Source organism: Peromyscus californicus, unplaced genomic scaffold, assembly GCF_007827085.1.
Source record: "Peromyscus californicus insignis strain IS unplaced genomic scaffold, ASM782708v3 Scaffold_6__1_contigs__length_162567912, whole genome shotgun sequence".
Taxonomy (NCBI): Eukaryota; Metazoa; Chordata; class Mammalia; order Rodentia; family Cricetidae; genus Peromyscus; species Peromyscus californicus.
The window spans coordinates 112,393,028-112,412,846 of NW_026294584.1; the positions used below are offsets into that span (position 1 = coordinate 112,393,028).

The following is a 19,819-nucleotide window of genomic DNA, read 5'->3' on the forward strand; positions in this document are numbered from 1 at the left end:
GATTACCTTGCTAGTCTACTCCATGGTAACTTGTGATACTGCCCCAACAGAGACACTGGGCTAAAGATGTGCATGTCTCTTGAGATTCCTGGTACACATCCAGCAAAAACCTTATTCCTCTGTTGAGACTATGCCAGACCAACTGTCGATGTCAAGCCAGCAGCTTCTGAGGAGGAGTCCACTGGACCTTTACAGCTCCTCTGATAGGCTTCAGGTATCTAATTTATGCATCTAAATCTGCCATTTACCATGTGGTTATCAAGTTGCTTTGCATTAACTGAAACCAGAAATTTAAGTTTATTAACAACGTGAATTCCATGAAGCTCTTCCAAATGGGACTTTAGCCAAAGGGTATTAGTTACCAAGGGGGCTCATTAGTGATTGGGCTCATTTCTAAAGTGGCCCAATGGCATTGTTCCCAAAGAAAAGAACCGGTAAGCCCTAGATCAACGATGCTGTTGGGTACTGTGTATTTACATATTCACTGTCTCCTTCTCACAGCAACAAATCTTCGTCCCCGTTCCCAGCTGAAAGATGACCTCCAGTGTGAAACCCAATAAGTATCTGCTTGTGTATCTGCAAAACCGGAGTCATGATGGTCCCTACCTCACCACGTGCTGTGAGGATGAAATGCAGTACTGCAAGCGGAACCTAACCGCAGGCTTACCTATTGCAGCCTCTGACCATCACTGTGTTTATTAGTAAAATGACTCCCAAGTCACTAGCAGTTCTTACCATCATTATATTTACTAGTAAAATGACTCCCGAGTCACTATACCTCTCAGGACAGCGTGTGACCTGCCAGGACAGGAACCACCATCTTTTCAGTTATTTGCGTGCCATCTTAGGGACAGCGCCAACGGACTTCGCATACACATGAATCTTTTTCTATTTCCCAATTTCCACTTACCGTCTCATTTCAAGAACTCTCTTCCTTCAGCTTTCCCTCCAAATTAAGAAGGATAAACAAGCAATTTGTACAAACCTTCCCCTGTAAGCCATTCTTTGCTTGGGATTTTAGGAAAGTTATAATTATTTTAATGTGATACACTTGATAGCAGAAGAGAAAAGACCCATTAGAGGAAGGACAGCCTGTAGCCATTGGGCTGGGGAGGAAACCCTGTAATTGGCAAGTAGCCTACAATGTTAATACCACAGACTGCTCTCTGCTGACTGTTCTTGGACAGGTACCACCAGTATTCCCTGATACTTGGCCAAAGAAAGAGGCCCCAAAAAAGCAATGATCTTTTTGTTGTTTAATTTCAGTACAAAGGCTTGAACCTCAGCTCTCACATACACCAGATAAGCACTCCACCACTGAGCTGTACCCCAAACTCTGCTTTTACTTTTTTATGTTGAGACAGTTTTTTTTTTATTTTAATTTTTATTATTCTGTGCATGTGGTGAGTGTGTGTGTGTGTGTGTGTGTGTGTGTGTGTGTGTGTGTGTGTGTGAAAGAGAGAGAGAGGTAGGGGTATGTGCATACTTTAGCATGTGTGTGGAGGTCAACGAACAGCTTTTAAGAAGTCAGTTCTCATTCCACATGGGATCCAGGGATCAAACTAAGGATGTTATGCCTGTACTGCGCCTACAACAGCGTTGAATAATTTACCTGGGAGTGCCTTGAACTCACTGGGTAGCCAGGCAAGCTGAGAACTTGGTGTTAGGATCCTGCCCTCACTCCTGCACAAGCACAGCTCAGGGTCTTGTGTCTTATGTCATCAGAGGGCACTGGTGACTATGTACGTGCCTTACAAAGCCAGATGCAGACCTCATGCTCTCTCTGCTCTCTCCCTGTTCCCTGTTCTGCTCTGCTCCCTCCCCACCCCCACCATCTTTCTCTCTCTCCAGGCCTGGCTCTCCTCTTTCTCCTCCCCACCTTTCCCTCCTAATAAAGCTCTGAAAACTAACACTGGGTTCTGTCATGACCGTGACCTTTCCACGTGGTTACCAGTGCCACCACCAGCGCCATTTATCTTTCACTTGGGATCTTCCTGCTTCAGCCTCTCTAGCAGTTAGGATCACCAGCTTGTATGTCAACTCAAATACAACATTCTTTCTTTGAGAAGATGTAGCAATATTGAATTTGCATGAAAATATACACAGAAGTTATTTCTTCCAGAAAGTCTACCTGGACTTCAACCTGAGCAGTAGCTTAGTTGGTCCACCACACCCAGTTCCTTATTGCTTTAAAGACTCTTCTCATTGCTATGACAAACGCATCTTAAGGCAAGGCTATTTTGGCTTACAATTCAAGGGCACAGTCCATCAGGTAGGGAAGGTGTTTTATTTTTTCCATTGCTGTGAATAGATAGATACTCATACCCAAGGCAATTTATAAAAGAAAGCATTTAATTGGGGGCTTACTTACAGTTTCAGAGAGTGAGTCCATAACCATCATGACAGAGAGCAAGGCAGTGGGCAGGCATGTAGGCATGGCACTGGAGCAGTGTCTGAACTAACATCTTATTGGAAAACTGGAGGTGGAGAGAGAGATAATTTTGAAGCTTTGTAGCCCACCCCCAGTGATACCTCCTCCGACAAGGCCACACCTCCTAATGCTTCCCAAACAATTCCAACCATTATAGACCAAGCATTCAAATATATGAGCACATGTGGGCCATTCTCATCCAAACCACCACAGATGGCACAGGAACAGGAGTGTGAGTCAGCAGGCCTTTGCATTCAGTCAGGAGCAGAGAGAGATGAATGCTGATGATCAGCCTCCTCTCTCCTTTTATTCTGTCTTAGCTCACAGAATGATGCCATGCACATTTAGAGTAGATTTTTCCCACCTCAGTTAATCCAATTAAGAAACCCCTCATAGACAATCCCAGAAATTTGTCTCTAGGTAACTGTAGATCCTGTCAAGTTGACAATCAGTGTTAACCATCATATGAATTAGGTCCAGGGCACATTGTTTTGTACTGTTTCATATTTACTTGATATTGGTGGATCCTAATGACTCCCTTGAGGGAGGGAGTGAGAAGGCACTGAGTCAATGACACAGACCCTGGGAGTCAATTCAAGGCAAACAGCAAACGGGAAAGACCTTATATGCCCTCCTCCCAGCACCCAAGCTGTGTCCCAATCTGGTGACATTGCGTGGTCATCCCTCATTGCCTGGGCACGATCAGAAACTCTGACAGTGCCTGTTGTGAGGCCCCCAGGCAGACTATAGGTTGGCTCATAAGGAAGTATGTTATGTACATGCCATGGCAACTGGTTTGAGCCAATTTCCTAGACCCTGTGGGCCTGTCCTATTACAACCTATCAACCTGGCCTAGTCCTAGTACTGGACTGCAAACTCTTGTGGGGTAGACTGCTGTGGGATGTTCTGTATGTCAAATGTGTTGCTGATTAGTCAATAAATAAAACACTGATTGGCCATTGGCTAGGCAGGAAGTGTAGGCGGGACAAGGAGGAGAAAAAAGCTGGGAAGTGGAAGGCTGAGTCAGAGAGACACTGCCAGCCGCCATGATGAGAAACAGCATGTGAAGATGCCGGTAAGCCACGAGCCATGTGGCAAGGTATAGATTAATGGAAATGGATTAATTTAAGCTGTAAGAACAGTTAGCAAGAAGCCTGCCACGGCCATACAGTTTGTAACCAATATAAGTCTCTGTGTTTACTTGGTTGGGTCTGAGCGGTTGTGGGACTGGCGGGGTGAGAGAGATTTGTCCTGACTGTGGGGCCAGGCAGGAAAACTCAAGCTACAGTAGACCCTGAGTTGGAGACGATGGCATTCTGACTACCAACACATTGTAGGTATTCAGTAATAATTTACTTTTACTTTATGTGATTGTTTTTGCAGGCATCTATGTACATGTACTATATGTATGCAGTGCCCGGGGAGTACAGAAGAGAGTAGGTGCTGGGAATGGAAGCTGGGTCCTCTGAAAGTGTAGCACACACTCTGGCATCACCAAGCTCCAGCCCTGTTGGCTTAGCTGTTACCTCATGGAACCTATATATAGTACTTTTCCCTGTTCATCAAGAATGCTAGAGTTGGGGGTGTGGGCTGTACATGAGGATATCTGAACCAGGAATGGTGGTGCTCTCCTTTAATTCCACCACTCGGGAAGCAGAATCAGGCAAATACCTGTGAATTTGAGACCAGCCTGGTCTATATAGTGTGTCCCAGGCTAGCCAGGATTACATAGTGAGACCCTGTGTCTCAAAGAAAAAGAGATATTTGAAAACCTTTAGCATCATAACATGCTGATATTCAAGAGAGAGAGAGAGAGAGAGAGAGAGAGAGAGAGAGAGAGGAGAGAGAGAGAGAGGAGAGAGAGAGAAGAGAGAGAGAGAGAGGAGGAAAAGATAAACCCAAACCTTTTAAATTGTGCTGGTATCTGTCCCTCAGAGAGCTCCTGTGAGCTGGGAAATCTGAAATCAGAATGGAGAGGGTGGGCACAAGACAAAGCAACACAACTGCTCCTTTTCCAGAACTCAACATGCAGATACAATTCAGCTCCTTTTAGTATCATGATTCAGGGAATTTCGAATGAGAATTGACCTTGCAAAACCCTTCCTGCAAAAATGTTTGCTAAGTAGCTGATGCTGTTGTTGTTTTAAAACCGATCCTGTCAGTCTATAGTTTTTAAAAAACGTAAACAAAATAGAACAGAACTTGATTGTCTCAGCGTTTGGGAGATCGGAAGTCTGGAGTCTGGGATTTGTTAGAACTGGTACTTTCTAGAAGCTCAAAGGAAGTCCCTGCTTTGTGTCACTCTCCTGGTTTCTGGTCACTTCCCATGATTGTTGGCATACAGGCTCTGTGGTCTGCATCCCTCTTCACGTGGCCATCTCTCTTCTTTGTGTTTGTCTCTGTTCACAGTTTTATCTCATTTCAGAAGCTCAGAAAGTTGACCTTTGGATTTGGATGCCTCTTCTTCTTCTTCTTCTTCTTCTTCTTCTTCTTCTTCTTCTTCTTCTTCTTCTTCCTTGAAATGTGTCCCCCAGAAGAAAAGTTCTTTTGAACACCTAACCCCTAGAATCTCAGGATGTGACCTCATCTGGAGATTAAAAATTTGAAGTTTATGGGTCCTAGACCTACACAATTGGTCTTTTAAAAAAGGGAGGTTGGCCACAGAGATGGGCAGAGTAAATGCCCAGAGGAAATGAAGGCACAGGCCAGGGTGGGGCTTGCACAAATACAGGGCCAAACAAGACCTCTATTGATGACACCAGCTACTAGAGGGAGAAGCGTGGAACTGGCTCTCCTTCACAGCCTTCAGGAGGTACTGGCCAGGACAAAGACTGCATCCTAAATGCTCAAACAGCCAGGCAATAGGTTTCTGTTGCTCACATTACTCCATTGACTCATCTGTGTTTACAGAACTCCTAACAATGTGTGTGTGCAATGAAGTTCCCCATGTCTCCCCAGCTCTAGGAGTACAAGTGCATGCTATGATGCCCTGCTTTTATTTATTTGTTTGTTTGTTTGTTTGTTTGTTTGTAGGTTCTGGGGAATCAATACATGGGCAATGATACAGTTTCAGAGTTTAAGTGAAGCATATATTGAAAAAAACCATGGGGCGCTGGAGAGATAGATCAGCAGTTAAGAGCACTGACTGCTCTTCCAGAGGACCAGGGTTCAGTTTTAGGAGATCTGACACCCTCACACAGATATACATGCACAAATAGCACCAATGTCCATAAAATAAGAATAAATTGATCATTTTTTAAAAAGCAAATAAAAGGCGGCCCTTGATTTATTTTCTTTGTGCGTGTATGCCTCTGTGTGTGTGTGTGTGTGTGTGTGTGTGTAAGTCAGAGGACATCCTCAGTTATCATTCCCCAGGTGCTATCCACCTTCTTTTTTTTTTTTTTTTTTTTTTTTTTTTTTGGTTTTTCGAGACAGGGTTTCTCTGTGTAGCTTTGCGCCTCTCCTGGAACTCACTTGGTAGCCCAGGCTGGCCTCGAACTCACAGAGATCTGCCTGCCTCTGCCTCCCGAGTGCTGGGATTAAAGGCGTGCGCCACCACCGCCCGGCTTGTATCCACCTTCTTTTTGAGACGAGGTCTCTCACTGGCCTGAAACTCACCAGGTAGGCTAGGCTGGCTGGCCACCAAGGCCCTAGACATCCAGTTTTCTCTGCCTCCCCAGTGGTGGGGTCAAAAGCACGTGCCCCCATGCCCCGCTGCTAGGGATCTAAATCAAATCATGTCTTCTTGTGCCTGCATGCTAAGCATTTCACTGACTGAACTCCCTTCCTACCCTCCCACCCCCTTTAGGACAAAGCTTTGCATTGTAGTACCCAGCCTTTTGAATACTCGGATGACAGGTATGCACCATTATGCCCAGGAGGGTTCCTGAAATCTAAAAGCACACACACACACACACACACACACACACACACACACACACACACACCCCCTACAGTAATTCTAAGGTTGGCAGTTGTATAAAGAGGCAGTTAATTCTCTGGGAAGGATTTATTTATTTATTTGGGAGGGACCTGGAACACTTCCCTCAGTCTGAAGGCTCTCAATTAGGAGTTGAAGGGGTCCTAATGCTTCACTCCTCTGTAATTAAAAAAGTGAATGCCTCAAACCCTCCAATGGTGGCTAACCCAGAGGCGAACCTAGAGACATCTCTGTCTGCATCTGCACACAGCTGCATTATTAGAAGAAATAACTGCTCACAACATATTCAGTTTACTGAGCTCCAAGGAGATGGAACTGACTGATGTTTCCGCACCAAGTGGGCAACGTGATTCCAGGTATTTTTAAAGCCCCCAGTTCACACGTCCATAATCATTTGCATTGCGCTTTAAATGGAAGTAGATTGTTGGAGGTCGGTTGCTGTTCTGCCAAGGAAGTAATTTATATTGCCCGTAGACGGGGATCAAAACCTAACAAATCCTGCAGGATGGGCAGGCAACACAGAACACTCAGAGCATTTCCTACACTTAAGCATCTATGCAAGGACCTTTGGTGATGCCGGTGTAGGCTCAGCCTGTGCCTCTGCCTTGAAACCTAAAATACTGAGCAGGTTTTCGATGTCTTTTTCTGTTACTCTAGTAAGGCCATTTACTGATCTGTGCAGAGCACAGAAACCAGAGTCCTAACCCAGGAGGTCCAGACTGTTTTGAAATCATAGCTCTATTTACTAAATTGTCAGGTTGCCTGGGTGATGGGGCAAAGTATGGCATTGCCCAACAAAACAGGACACACATGGGACATGGATGCACACTATAGGTTCATCTTTGTTTGCCTCAAATTCAAACTTAACTGTGTATTCTTTGCTTTTATTTCTTAAACACACCACCAGTAAACTACCACACAGACAGGAAAATTACAGCCTAGGGTCAAAAACACCAAAGCCCAAATCACTTTGCCAACAAGTAGTTGGGGGCTGTAGCTCAGTCGGGGGGGGGGGGGGGGGGTGGGCGGGGAGTGCCTGCCCAGCATGTGCAAAGCCCTGGGTTCTGTTCCCAGGAAAATTAAGTAAATCAAACCTGGTGGTACGCACTTGTAATCCCAGCACTCAGGTAGGAGATAGAAGCAGGAAGATCACAAATTCGAGGTCATTCTCTGCTACATATTAAGTTGGAGGCCAGCTTGGGCCATGTGAGACTCTGTCTCCTCTTTTCTCTTCTCTCTGTCTCTGTCTCTGTCTCTCTCTCTGCCTACCCTCCCCCATATATATGAATAGGCAAAAAGAGTTAAAAACACGACCAGTTGGCATGCCTCTAGTGCAGCAGGGCTGGCCCGGCGTGTGTGAGGCCCTGGGTTTCTCGCAGCACTGTGGCCGTCCGTTAAAAGATCACTTGCACTAGGCTTCTCCAGTGTGGGTAATTTCCAGACTGTACTTGATTATGAGACCTTCTTTTTGTCAGTATGTCTGAGCACTTATCCTGGGCTCTCACTCTTGTATCTGAAATGGGCACAGAAGACATTCAGCCCTCTTTGTTAAGTGCTGGCACAGTCCCAGACACAGCCAAGCCTTTTGGTGTCTGAGACAAAGGAAAATCCAGTCATCTCAGTCATATCAATCCTGTATTTAAAATCTTTTTTTAAATCATAGAATTTGTGTGTGTGTATGTATGAATTGTGATTTCATAAAAGACTGTGTTAAAAAAAAATTTGCCAGCTAGGCTTGTTTGATGTTTTTTCACCTGAGAAAATACCTTACATTACATCAATCTTTGCTTTGGCATTCAGTGACTATTAAACATTGTTAATATTTAAGTTTTATCTTATTGTTATTTAAATTTAAACTGTTAAATGTTATCAACCCTCTTCCTTGCAGAGTCCCATTAGAATCAGTAACAATACCTGGCGTACTTTGTCCCAGGAAATGGCCATTGCTGTGTTCTAAGGTCCTCAACATTATTGAATCCTTACAATTCTGTTACCGTTGCTTCTACCTTATAAAAGCAATGATTTTAAACACAGAAACAGCTTCCCCAAGAACACAGCTAGTAATCACAGGTGTTGGGAATTAGAAAGTAGAAACTGGGGTTTTTGTTTGTTTTGTTTTGTTTATTTGCTTGTTTTCTTCCACCTGTAGCCCTTAGCACCTGTTCCTACAGTATTGAAAAGTCTGAATTCAGTCCAGGGCAGCCAGGAACTCCTGCCTGCAGTAAGGCAGGACGGCCTCTAGGTGTCCTTCTTAACCAATATTGTACATCGGAAAGACTAGGCACAGTGGAACTCAGAAGAAACTTGGCCTAGCCTAAAAGGTTATGTTCAGATGAAGGGCTCACACTGAGCCGGCCACCTTCTCCGCGGATGTGAAAGGGACACCATCCGTGTGTGCCTCCTCACTGCACACGTCTCGCTCCTGTGCGGTACTGTCCCAGCTGCCCCTGGACAGAGGCTTTGACAATTAGGTTTGCCTGGTGTCAGGTCTCAAAGAAACCCAGGACACTTGGCTAACATTATGCTTATTAATATTTCAAACCAGATGCTAGCTAGCTCTCCCAGCCTTCACTCAATACCTGTGGCTCCTCCCACCCCGCCCCCTACCCTAAGCCTCTCCAACCTAGGGGCTGGGCTCCCTTCCCCCAGACTCTGGTCGCTATATAACTCAGCCATTTTGGCTACTCGCCCTCTAGGTCTCTTAACTCCTGGTTCTTCTCTTGGTCTTGCTCCTCCCTCCCCCCAAGTCAGTCTGGACCCTTCCTAATGCCTCTGGCTGTTCTGACCAGCTGCTCCTCAACCATATCTGGGAGGAGTCTTGTCTTCCTTTTTCCTCCACCTAGAATCCCAGATCTACAGGACACTTCCTCTACTGGCACTAAATGGTTTTCTCCTAAGCTTTGGTTGATTCCTCCCCCCCCCCCTCCCCCAGGATGCCTACAAAGGTTCTGAAAAATAAATTCTAAAAAATTAGCACTTAGAACTATTTTCCAAATTTAACTGGCCTCTTGTAGTTTTTGCTAAATCTTGCCGCCCCACTCTCCTGCCTGTTTGCTTTCTTATGTGCGTAGAAAGGGCAGGAACTTGTCTTTGGGCCAACTGTCATGGCCTGACCCAGCAGGAGCTGGGGAGGTGCCTGGGCGGCTGATGTAAGGTGGCATTCACTCTTGAGCTGTCACAGGTATACTTTGCCCTGGCCTCGCAGGACCGCAGAGGCAGGAGGAGGGTGGAAAACACCTGACTCACCTTACTCTGATACAGCCTTCCTACTTAGTGGACTCTGAGCTACCGGAACTCACAGCCTCACAAAGGCTTGCTCTTCTACTGTGGTAACTGGAATCCACCCTTGAGTGCTTCCTAACTACACACGGGGCAAAGGACTTTAACTTCCAGGAGCTTTGGTTCGGAATTAATAGCAGTGACTTTGCTGTGATGATTAAATAAGGAAAAAAAAAATTCTAGGAGTCCAGAACATGAATCAACCCTCAGCTGTAACAATTATTTCCGTATTGTCATTTCAGTGGCTAAATTAATGCACCCTAAATCCTTGAAAACCTCAGCTTTGGGTTAAAGTGATTGCCCCCTAACAATGAGGACCTCAGTTTGGATCCTGAAAAGCCACAGAAAGAAGCTGAGTGATGAGCTGCACATCTGGAACCCAGTGGTCCTACAGTGAGCTGGGAAGCTGAGACAGGAGATTCCCCAGAAGTTCACGGGTGTCTAACATGGCATAAACCAACAGTGCTGGGCAGACAAGAGCCTCACTCTCACACAAGACCAGGACCAGAGGCTGTCCTCCGGCATCCCCACAGGCACTGTGGCAAGTGTACCAGGACATGCACATACCCCCATTCACACAGGAACAAGCACACACACACACACACACACACACACACACACACACACACACACACACACACACAGAGAGATGAAAACCTCAGCTTTCTAGATCATGTTTACTATGGGACATCTCCTACTGCTTTTCTACAGGGTATTTTCAGAAAAACCTGCTGGGTACATACATGCTATGCTGTGTAAATTGCACGCATTACACTGTACAACCCATGCAGTACCCTTGTACCAAGGAGGAAACTGAGGCCCAGGAGACTAGCCAGCAAGCAGTGAGGCTGGGCTAGACTCCAAGCCTGATAGTCTGTCTCCAAGACTTCAAAGCCCATATCCTTAACCACTACTTTAGGAAGATGGTGGTGTCTGTGCCTACACCACCAACTCCCCGAAAGGCTTCTCCAGTAATTGAAGGGTGGTTGGGATGCCTCTCCCAGCCTGGAGCTCCTGGGATTCCTGATGAGATCCTTGCTATTTCCCACCTTTTGATCTTTTCAGGACGCCTGTATCTCTTGAAAACGAGGAAAGGTCAAGCTAGAGAATGGGTTCGTGACAAGGGAGCATGTATATCCCTCCGCGTGTGTCTGTGTCCGTGTCTGTGTGTGTGTGTGTGTGTGTGTGTGTGTGTGTGTGTGTGTGTGTGTGCGCGCGCGCGTACTTGTATCGAGAAAGAGGCATGGGATGACGTGAGGCTCCTTCCCTGCAAGAGAAGCCTTTGGGGTATAAGTTGAAAATGATGCAGCTCATTTTCCTCCACATTATATGCAAAGATAATTCCAGTGCACTGGCTGTTACCTGACCCTTCGTCAAGAATCTCTCAAATCGCACCTTGACAGACAACATCTGAGTCTTGCCAGCTGCTAGGACTGTACTTTTCTCCCTGACCATTGGTTGTGATTGTCACCCTGCTGAGCTGCCCTCCGGCCCTTCCACTTCCTTCTTCCCCGGCCTTTTCCTCTCTTTCTTCCTTCTTTCCCCTTTTCATTTTCATTGGTTTTCATTTAAAGCAGTTGCTCTGTCACTGGCTGCTTTCTGAATAGCACCACGGTCATCACAGAGCGCGAGACGAGGCATCAGACACAGGGGGCTCTGAAATTCCAGTGGTCATGGAGAACCAAAGGCTTGGCCACCTTTCTGAGCCACTCTCTTCATGGTCCTAGCTTCCCATTACCCGGATGTCTTCAGTATTAGCCAGGCTGGCCTCACGTTCCTTTAGTTTCTAAGATGTTGCTTCCCAACTCTGGGGAAAGACCCCGTGCAGCAGCCTCTCCTCAAAGGGACCCAATGTGTCCCGCCCACCTCAGGTAGCATCTGTGCCCCTCTTTATTGTGTCTCATCACCCTTGGTCTTCATAGAATTAACCGTCATATCAAGTCATTTAGACAGTTATGCTTCTTCCTCATGAGACTGAAGCCTTTGGGGAAACAGCCCGTTCTATCCAATTGCCTGGGTCTGTGACTTACGGATATGCAGTTGGCACACGAGTGAGGTGTTGGGTGCCCATTTTTCTTCCTTGAATCACACATGATTTTGCCTGACTCTCATTCACAACTGTTGTCTCCCCTTCTTTCCTCTGTTTTAAGCTATGGAACACAGCACCCAGATGTAACACCTGCCCCTAAGTACACAGCCTAAGTGATTCTCAAAGGATCGCCATGCACAGTCAAGATGGGCTACTTGGGCTTTTTACTGTTCTTCCTTCTGTATATCTTACTTCCACTGCTTCTCATGGCTTCTGGCCCTGGGTGTCTCCCTTGTTCTCTCCTCCTCCTCCTCCTCCTCCTCCTCCTCCTCCTCCTCCTCCTCCCATTTCTTCTCTCCAGCCTAATTTCTCTTATTTATTCTCTCTGCCTGCCAGCCCTGCCTATCCCTCTTTTGCCTAGTTATTGGCCATTCGGCTCTTTATTAGACCAATCAATGCCTTAGGCAGGCAAGGTGAAACAAGTGCAACACATCTTTACATAATTAAACAAATGCAGCATAAACAAATGTAACACATCTGTGTCTACTTAAAACAATATTCTATGACATCAATCATATTCCCCAATCGCTGGGTGAATCTAAAACATAGCCACACACTTCCCCAACACTCCACAGGAGCCAGCACAGCCATAGTTGACGCTTACAGACCTCTTCAGCCTCGGGTGCTTTTGTGAATGGTCAGCATTGGAGAAAATGATCTGAAAATCCCAAATTGGGTCAACTCCTACTCTCCTCCCAGTCCCAGGTCACTGTTCTTGCCAAGGCTGCTGGTACTTGAAAGCAGAAGGAATGGAGTAATGCTCTTTGTGTGTTTGCTTGTTAAGGGCTGCGCCAGGTAAGCACCACCAAAGCAGGTCTCCCACTTGTCTTCCATTTTCTCCTGCCAGGAAGTCAGACTCTGACTCCATGAAGGAGGAAGAGGGTGAGGGTGTTCTAAGGATGTTTTTGGGGTGCACTAAGATTCTGCTTGGAGCCTAATCTCCTTCTTTGTGAGTGCCCAGACACACAGAGCTGACTTCCAAGGTGGCTTCTCAGCAACTCCATAAAGTGCACACCATATTTCATATCACTACACTGCCCTGAATCATCAAAATGGGAAGGATCAATATGCAGAAGCAAAGACCTAGGGAAATTCAGAGGAGGGATGATAGGGTTAAAACAGAGGAGACAGGGAGCTTCCAAATTTTATTTGTATTTATTTATTTTTTGAGACAAGGTCTTGATCAAGTTGGCCTCAGGCTCACTGTGAGGTTAAAGATGACCATGAATTCTTTCCTGTTCCTCTTGCCTCTACTTCCCAAGTGCAGGGATCTTGTATGTTCCCCCCCCCAACACACACACACACCATGCCTAGTTTATGCCCTGCTGGGGATGGAATCTAAGACTGTTCATGCTAGGTAAGTACTCCGCCATCCATCCCCAGCCCTCTCCAGCACACTGAGCTGAAAGGTGAGGCAAGTGTTTTGTTACCTACAGGGTTTGTCTGTGTCCGAAAGTGTTTTCTCTCTATGGAAATGGACTGCATCTCCCTGCACTTTGAGATTAGAAAGGACAGTGAACGACTTACCTCATCAAGAGGCATGGATGAAGCATCTTGGTGGATGTTTACCTCCCGGTCAGTGCTACTCAGGGTACAGTCTGAAAACTCCAGTGCATAGGAATGGAGTCAGGAGTCAGACAGTGGCTTGACTGAGGAGGTTTTCGTTTGTTTTTGAGACACAGTCTCATCAGTTTTCCCAGGCTGGTCTCCTGGGCTAAAGGAGTCCTCTGCCAAAGCCCCTGCAGCTTCAGGGACTGTAGGCGTGCACCAGGGTGCCTGGGGATGGAGTAGTTTGTCATCTGTCGAAGCTAACAATACACACCAGTGTATATCCGGATCTCTATTAATCAACTAGTAATTTACTTTTTTTGGATTAATTTTCTCATAACAATTCAGTTTATGTCACCTTACAAATCTATAGGATTTATGGCATGCCATGCCTTCCCACCATCGGAAGCAGGAAGCTGGCTGGTTACGTTTTCATCCACACATAGGTAGCAAAGAGAGGGAATAGAGGAGGTAGGGAGAGGCTGTGAGTCCTAGAGGAGGTAGGGAGAGGCTGAGTCCTAGAGGCAGCAGTGAGAGGCTGTGAGCCCTTCTTCCAGTCACTCAACTTCCTGCAGTTAGGCTCTGCCTCCTAAAGGTCCCATAATTTCCTCACATAGTACCACCAACAGGGCAGCAAGTGTTCAAATAAATGCACCCATGGGGGACATCTGTCACCTGAACCGCCACAGAGTGCCTTGCTACTCTTCCATAGGACCTGAATTCACATCCAGCATGTACACTGGGTGGGCTCACCACCACTTGTGACTCCAGCTCCTGGGGATCTGACACCTTCTTCTGTCCTCTGTGGGCATCTACACACTTGTGCACATACATGTATGCAGACTCACATGTACACAAAATTAAAAAAAAAAACTTTTCATGGGGGCTAGAGATATGGCTCAGTGGGTTAAGAGCACTGACTGCTCTTCCAGAGGTCCTGAGTTCAATTCCCACCAACCACATGGTGACTCATAACCACCTATAGTGAGATCTGATGCCCTCTTCTGTCATGCAGGTATATGTGCAAGTAGAACATTATGTATGTAATAAATAAATAAATCTAATTTTTTTTCTTAAAACAAAAAGAAGCCAGGCAGTGGTGGTACATGTCTTTAATCTCAGCACTCCAGGAGGCAGAGGCAGGCAGATCTCTGTGAGTTTGAGGCAAGCCTGGTCTACAAAGTGAGTTCCAAGACAGTCAGAGCTGTTACACAGAAAAACCCTGTCTTGAAAAATGAAACAAAATGAAACAAAAAAACAAAACAAAAAAGAAAGCAAGAAAGAAAAAAGAATTCCAAACTAATAAACAAATTAGTAATTGCATTCTGTCGAGGAAGGCTTGCAGGACATGATTACCTATGCTACCTCTGTTTCAAATGCTTTCTGTGAGTACAGAATATTTTTGTAAAAAAAAAAAAAAAAGACAATGTTTACATGTTGAAAATTCGCCTTGATCAGTTTTCGCTTTTGAGTGAGCAATTTCTACAAAAAGCAGATGTGATCCTATGGCACAGCCATGGCACTTCTAGTGAGGAAACTTCTCTGTAGAAGTCTGGTCCTGTTTTCTCTTTGAAGGCTATGTTTCTGATTCTGAGCACATCGTCTTTTGAGCAGGAAAGGGGGGTTTTCACGTAGGCTACGTGCACAGAAACACTCGAGTTTTCCCGACATTTCATTTCCATCCCAGCTCTCTCCAATGAACAGGCTAAGAAGATGGAGGCTGAAATATTTTCTTCAATGTAAAAGACTTGTTTTTAAAAGGAAGACAAATTACTCATTATCAATCAGTTAGTGTTTTCAAACCTAAAACCTAAAAATTCTCGTCAGTCATTCTCAGCGAAGCTGAGGTCTCCTGCAGTGGGAGGGGATCTGGGTAGTGTGTGCAAGGACGTAGGTTCAGGCCCACACTGAAACAACAGAACAAAACAAAATTTAGGTATCACTAAGAAAGAAAGAAAGAAAGAAAAACAAAACCCAACCACAGTCAATTCCACTAAGACACGATGAAGATAGGATCCCTATTTTTAGGTGTATGTATATTAAAAAAAAAGGTGTATCTTGGAATCTACAAAACATTGTAATAGTAAATGAATTTGTATCTTGTCTGATTTCCTTCTTGAAATGGGGCACCTCAAACTGTGTCTTGTGCACCCCAAACATGAATGCAAGCACTCGAACACATGTTCAGTAGCACACTTTCAGTTTATTGACCTATGTAAAAAAATAATAGGTCTCAAAAAGTCAAAACAGTGGAAGTATATGCAAAAGGCTGTTTCCGATTCCAGAAGGCTATACAAATATGCAAAAAGAAATAAGTTATTATTTTTTTTCCAACTTGTGTCTTTTTTTTTTTCCAAAAACTTTCCCCAAACTTCATTTCTAATGATACAAATGACTAAGGACCAGTTTAACAAATCAATTTTATGTATATATTACATGCTTTGGAATACAAGTAGAAAAACGTCCCAGAAAAGCTGTTGAGAAATGTCTCTATTCACAATATGGACAAGAAACTCGTATAAAAGGAGGGAAGAGGAAGCACCTTTTGTGGGATTCCGAAGCCAAATAAAGAGACAGAGATCAAGGCTGTCCTACAAGCCTGCAAAATCCTGCAAACAGCCAATGAGGAGCTCCTCCAGAGGGGGTAGGAGGTAGTTGAAGCCTCGTGATTCACTCTCCTGCAGCTTGGAGGAAATTCTTTCATGCCAATCTTGTCTGGTCACTGGGTGACTCGGATTTACTTCTGGAGTTCAGATCGTAGGTTTAACTCTCTACTGTTTACCACTTTAAGGCACACGATTCGTCTATGATGATATGAGTTGGCTTTGTCCTCTGGGTTCTTTCTGTCATCATCTCGAAACCCTTTCTCAGATTCGTGGTTCCACAAACTTTCCACCTCAAGCCTACCATTTTAAAGGACAGGCAAGGTGGAGAGTCGGAGAAGTCAGTGGTGGGAAGCACAATAGGGATTGGTGATATGTACCTTAAGAACGTTCTCCGAGCAGAGGTGGACAGTTAATTCCTCTAGTTGTCTACCATCAAGTTATGGTACAGGATGCTACAGCAATCAGAATGACTAGAATCCGTATTATGGTGCTTATGAAAAACATCGCTTTGTAATATCTTAAAACATTTACATTCATTCAGAACTTCATGAAAATCTAACTTCTCTTCAAGTAAGTTTCCAATACTGTCTAAATTGTCATCTGTTTTGTAGAAACAGGGTGTTTTCTGTCAGCTCATGAGTTCAAATCTTGTAACGGTGAGCCACGGCTCAGGAGCTTCCGGGTTCCCTCTCTCAGCATTCTGAACTGTGCTCTGAAATATCCCATCCTCCTTTCCAATGGGCTAAACTCCCTGAACACGCCCCCTGTTTCAAGGCTTGCCTTTGACGATTGTTGTTCCCTTCAGAAGAGCTCGCTGTGGGTCAAGGCTTCATGTCGACTCTCTTGACAAGAATCCCACAACGGGATCAGACTTAGTGATGGGTTGGTGCCTAGAGTTTGAAAGGCAAGTCCTCACCCAGGGCTTTGTGGGGCTTAGTGTGTGATTCACTTAAGTCTTCTCTTCCCCCTTGGAGGCCTTTAGTTTCTTAATCCTTCTAGAAAAGGAACACACTCTGCAAGGCACACTAGTGTGAGAACGCGCAGTGCTTGGTCAGGAGTCCAACTGCATTCAGACTAATGTTCCAGGCTTGGAGTCTTCATGCCAAAAGAGTCTCTGCTCGCTGTTCTCCAGGTTGTCTTCCAGCTGGCTTCCATCTGTACCGTCCAGCGGAGTGGTCTCTGTGTACTGTCTGGTAAAGGGAACCAGGAAAGTTACCACGCGAATCTATTTTGCTCCCTCAACACAAGCAGTCCAATAGGTTAGAAGGAAGCACTGTTAAGAAAAAATTTCCAGAACCTAGGACAGGAGGCAAAGAGTGTATATTGTTTTCTCAGCACAGTAGAGCATTGTCTAACAGGCACGTAAAAGGTTGCTGATCTCTCAGGACAGTTCTACCTTTGTTTACCTTCATTTACTCTTATTAGGGCCCAGAAGGTATTAAGTTACATGTTAACTTAAAGGCATTTGTCGGGAAGAAATACCAATGTGTCCTTTGCAGCAGAAAATATTATGGGTTATGGTTTATGGCCCCACTTGACACTGCCTGGTTTGGTGTGTAACTTCACAATCTTATCCCAGCACTCACTCTCTTCGATTGTTCTGAATTCCCTTTGAAGCAGCACAGCTCGTTCCCTTATTAATAATAGGAAAAAAGTGAATCTTTGGACACATGCTTGCTTCTTAATTTTGTTAAAAAAATCACATTTCAACTCTTTAAAGAGGCACTTTTTGACAACTTTTCAAAATTAAGAGAATCAATTTCATGTTTTTCTTAGGGGCAAGAAAAATGCTTAAAGTTAGCAGGGATACCTTGGGATATACATCATATCCTGAAGGTTTACGGGCCAAATATAAATCGCCAGTGACCCAGGAAATGACATCATATAGGCAGTTTGGTCTGAACGCTGCCAGAAAAAAAAAAAAAAAAAAAGAAAGAAAGAAAAAGAAACAGACATATTTGGATGGTGTATTCCTACAAGCGCGGCCTATGCTACAAATGGTTCAGTTAAGCAAACTGCATTCTTTAACAGTAGGTTAACAGACGTTAGAGAGTTAGTAGACTTTTTGTTTTCAATTCCAAACTCTTTTAGTAAAGCCGAGTCAAAAACAAAAACAAAAACCTTTGGAAAGAGAGCCTTGGAACTAGATACTACATAAATTCAGGTTTTTTTTTTTTTTTTTTTTTTTTTAGTGTTTTCAGGAAACGTCAAAGCAAAGTCATTTTTCACAAGCTCACACCGCAGCCAGGGAGGGCGAAAACCCTGCTGTACCTGGACGGAAGCAGCAGGCAGAACACCATACGTACTCCCACGGGTTACACTGAGCAAGACAGAGCTTAACACTGATCTCACTCCCGGGGTCACAGCCATCCTCTGCGACAGAGGGCCTCGATTGTGCCTAGTGAGGGGAAAGTTAGACAGGAGGAGGAAAGGCAGAGGAAAACAGGAAGTGAAAGAAAACAAGTTCTCTGAAAACTGCAGCAGGAAAGCACAACCCTGCCTTTCGGAGACACCCCTAGCGCAAGAGACTTCCGCCTGTCCGCTTTGGGGAGTCCACCCATGCCAAGTTTACCAAACCATACTAGGGAAAAGCTGCCAATAAAAACTCCTGGCTTTCTATAAATAACAGATACCTTATTAAAAAAAAAAAGTAAACCCACCCATATGTTGCTGAGCATTTTAAGACTTTAGTGTGGACAATCTAGAGTTTTTCTTCTGCATCATAAAATTTCTTGTGTCTCTTACTTTTGTTACCATAACTAATGTATTAATTGTACCAAATAGGGTTCATTATAACATTTTCACATGGGTATGTATTCTGTCTCTGATCCTAAAAATCGTGCTTTTTGTTGGTTGGTTTGCTTTGTTTTTTGAGACAGGGTCTTACTTTATAGCCTAGACTGACCTTAAAATCATTATGTAGCCCAGGCTGCCCACAAGTTTGCAGCAACCCTCCTGCCTCCACCTCTAAGAGCATGAACTACCATGGCAGCTTTAAAAATATCTTTCCATAAAAATGCATCATGCAGCCAGGCGGTGGTGGCGCACACCTTTAATCCCAGCACTCGGGAGGCAGAGCCAGGCGGATCTCTGTGAGTTCGAGGCCAGCCTGAGCTGCCAAGTGAGTTCCAGGAAAGGCGCAAAGCTACATAGAGAAACCCTGTCTCGAAAAACCAAAAAAAAAAAAAAAAAAAAAAAAAATGCATCATGCAATCTTAAGGCAAATTTCTGAAGTTTTATGAATGATTATTGTTGTATTTGGCTTGTTAGTAAATTAAATTAAAATGATCAGATTATATCATAGTTTTTAAAATCCTATATAAGACAGGTATGTACTTCTGTAATCCCTGGGGCTTCAATGTTGCCCGTTCTTCTGGAAAGCAGGAACTTGAAGACCACACTTTTCAGTTTTAAGTATTAACCCTACTTTGGGGATGAATCCTGAGGAGGTGGTCTGACTTGCAGACAAACACATCCTACAAGATACATTAAAATCACTACTAATAAAAAGGGTCATAAAGTTGTTCAACAACTATGGAGCTTTTAGATAAAGCATCATGTATTTAATAATTAGTTATACATGGAAGGTTTAAAATGTTTAACTATAGCCACGTAAAAGGTGGTGTACACCTTTAATCCCAGCACTTGGGAGGCAGAGATAGGTGGATCTCTAAGTTCAAGACCAGCCTGGTCTACATGGTAAGTTCCAGGACAGCCAGGGCGACACAGAGAAACCCTGTCTTGAAAAATCAAAACAAACAACAAAAAGTTTAACAACATAGGATTGAATTTTTAAGGTATTATATTTTTTAAATGAGGTGTATAATTTCATACACAATATAAGATGTAAAACTGTATTTACTGCATCGTTATGATCATGTTCAATGGACAGAGGGTTGTGGAGAAATGTGTCAAATGTTAGTAAC

General features: G+C 44.5%; 1 protein-coding gene across 6 annotated transcripts in view; it reads right to left on the bottom strand.

Annotated features, from left to right (window-relative positions):
• Window positions 1-15,470: 15,470 nt before the first annotated feature.
• Frmd4b (FERM domain containing 4B) overlaps window positions 15,471-19,819 on the bottom strand; it is a 332,248-nt gene continuing 327,899 nt past the window's right edge. For 5 of the 6 annotated variants that reach the window (XM_052719520.1, XM_052719515.1, XM_052719519.1 and 2 more), the window contains 2 exons: window positions 18,165-18,291; window positions 15,471-17,083 (listed from right to left, as the gene is read on the bottom strand). In XM_052719520.1, the coding sequence (XP_052575480.1) occupies window positions 16,991-17,083; window positions 18,165-18,291 (220 nt within the window). In that variant the 3' untranslated portion in view covers window positions 15,471-16,990. The remainder of the gene's footprint in view (window positions 17,084-18,164; window positions 18,292-19,819) is intronic. The other variant, XM_052719517.1, reaches the window with a different exon arrangement.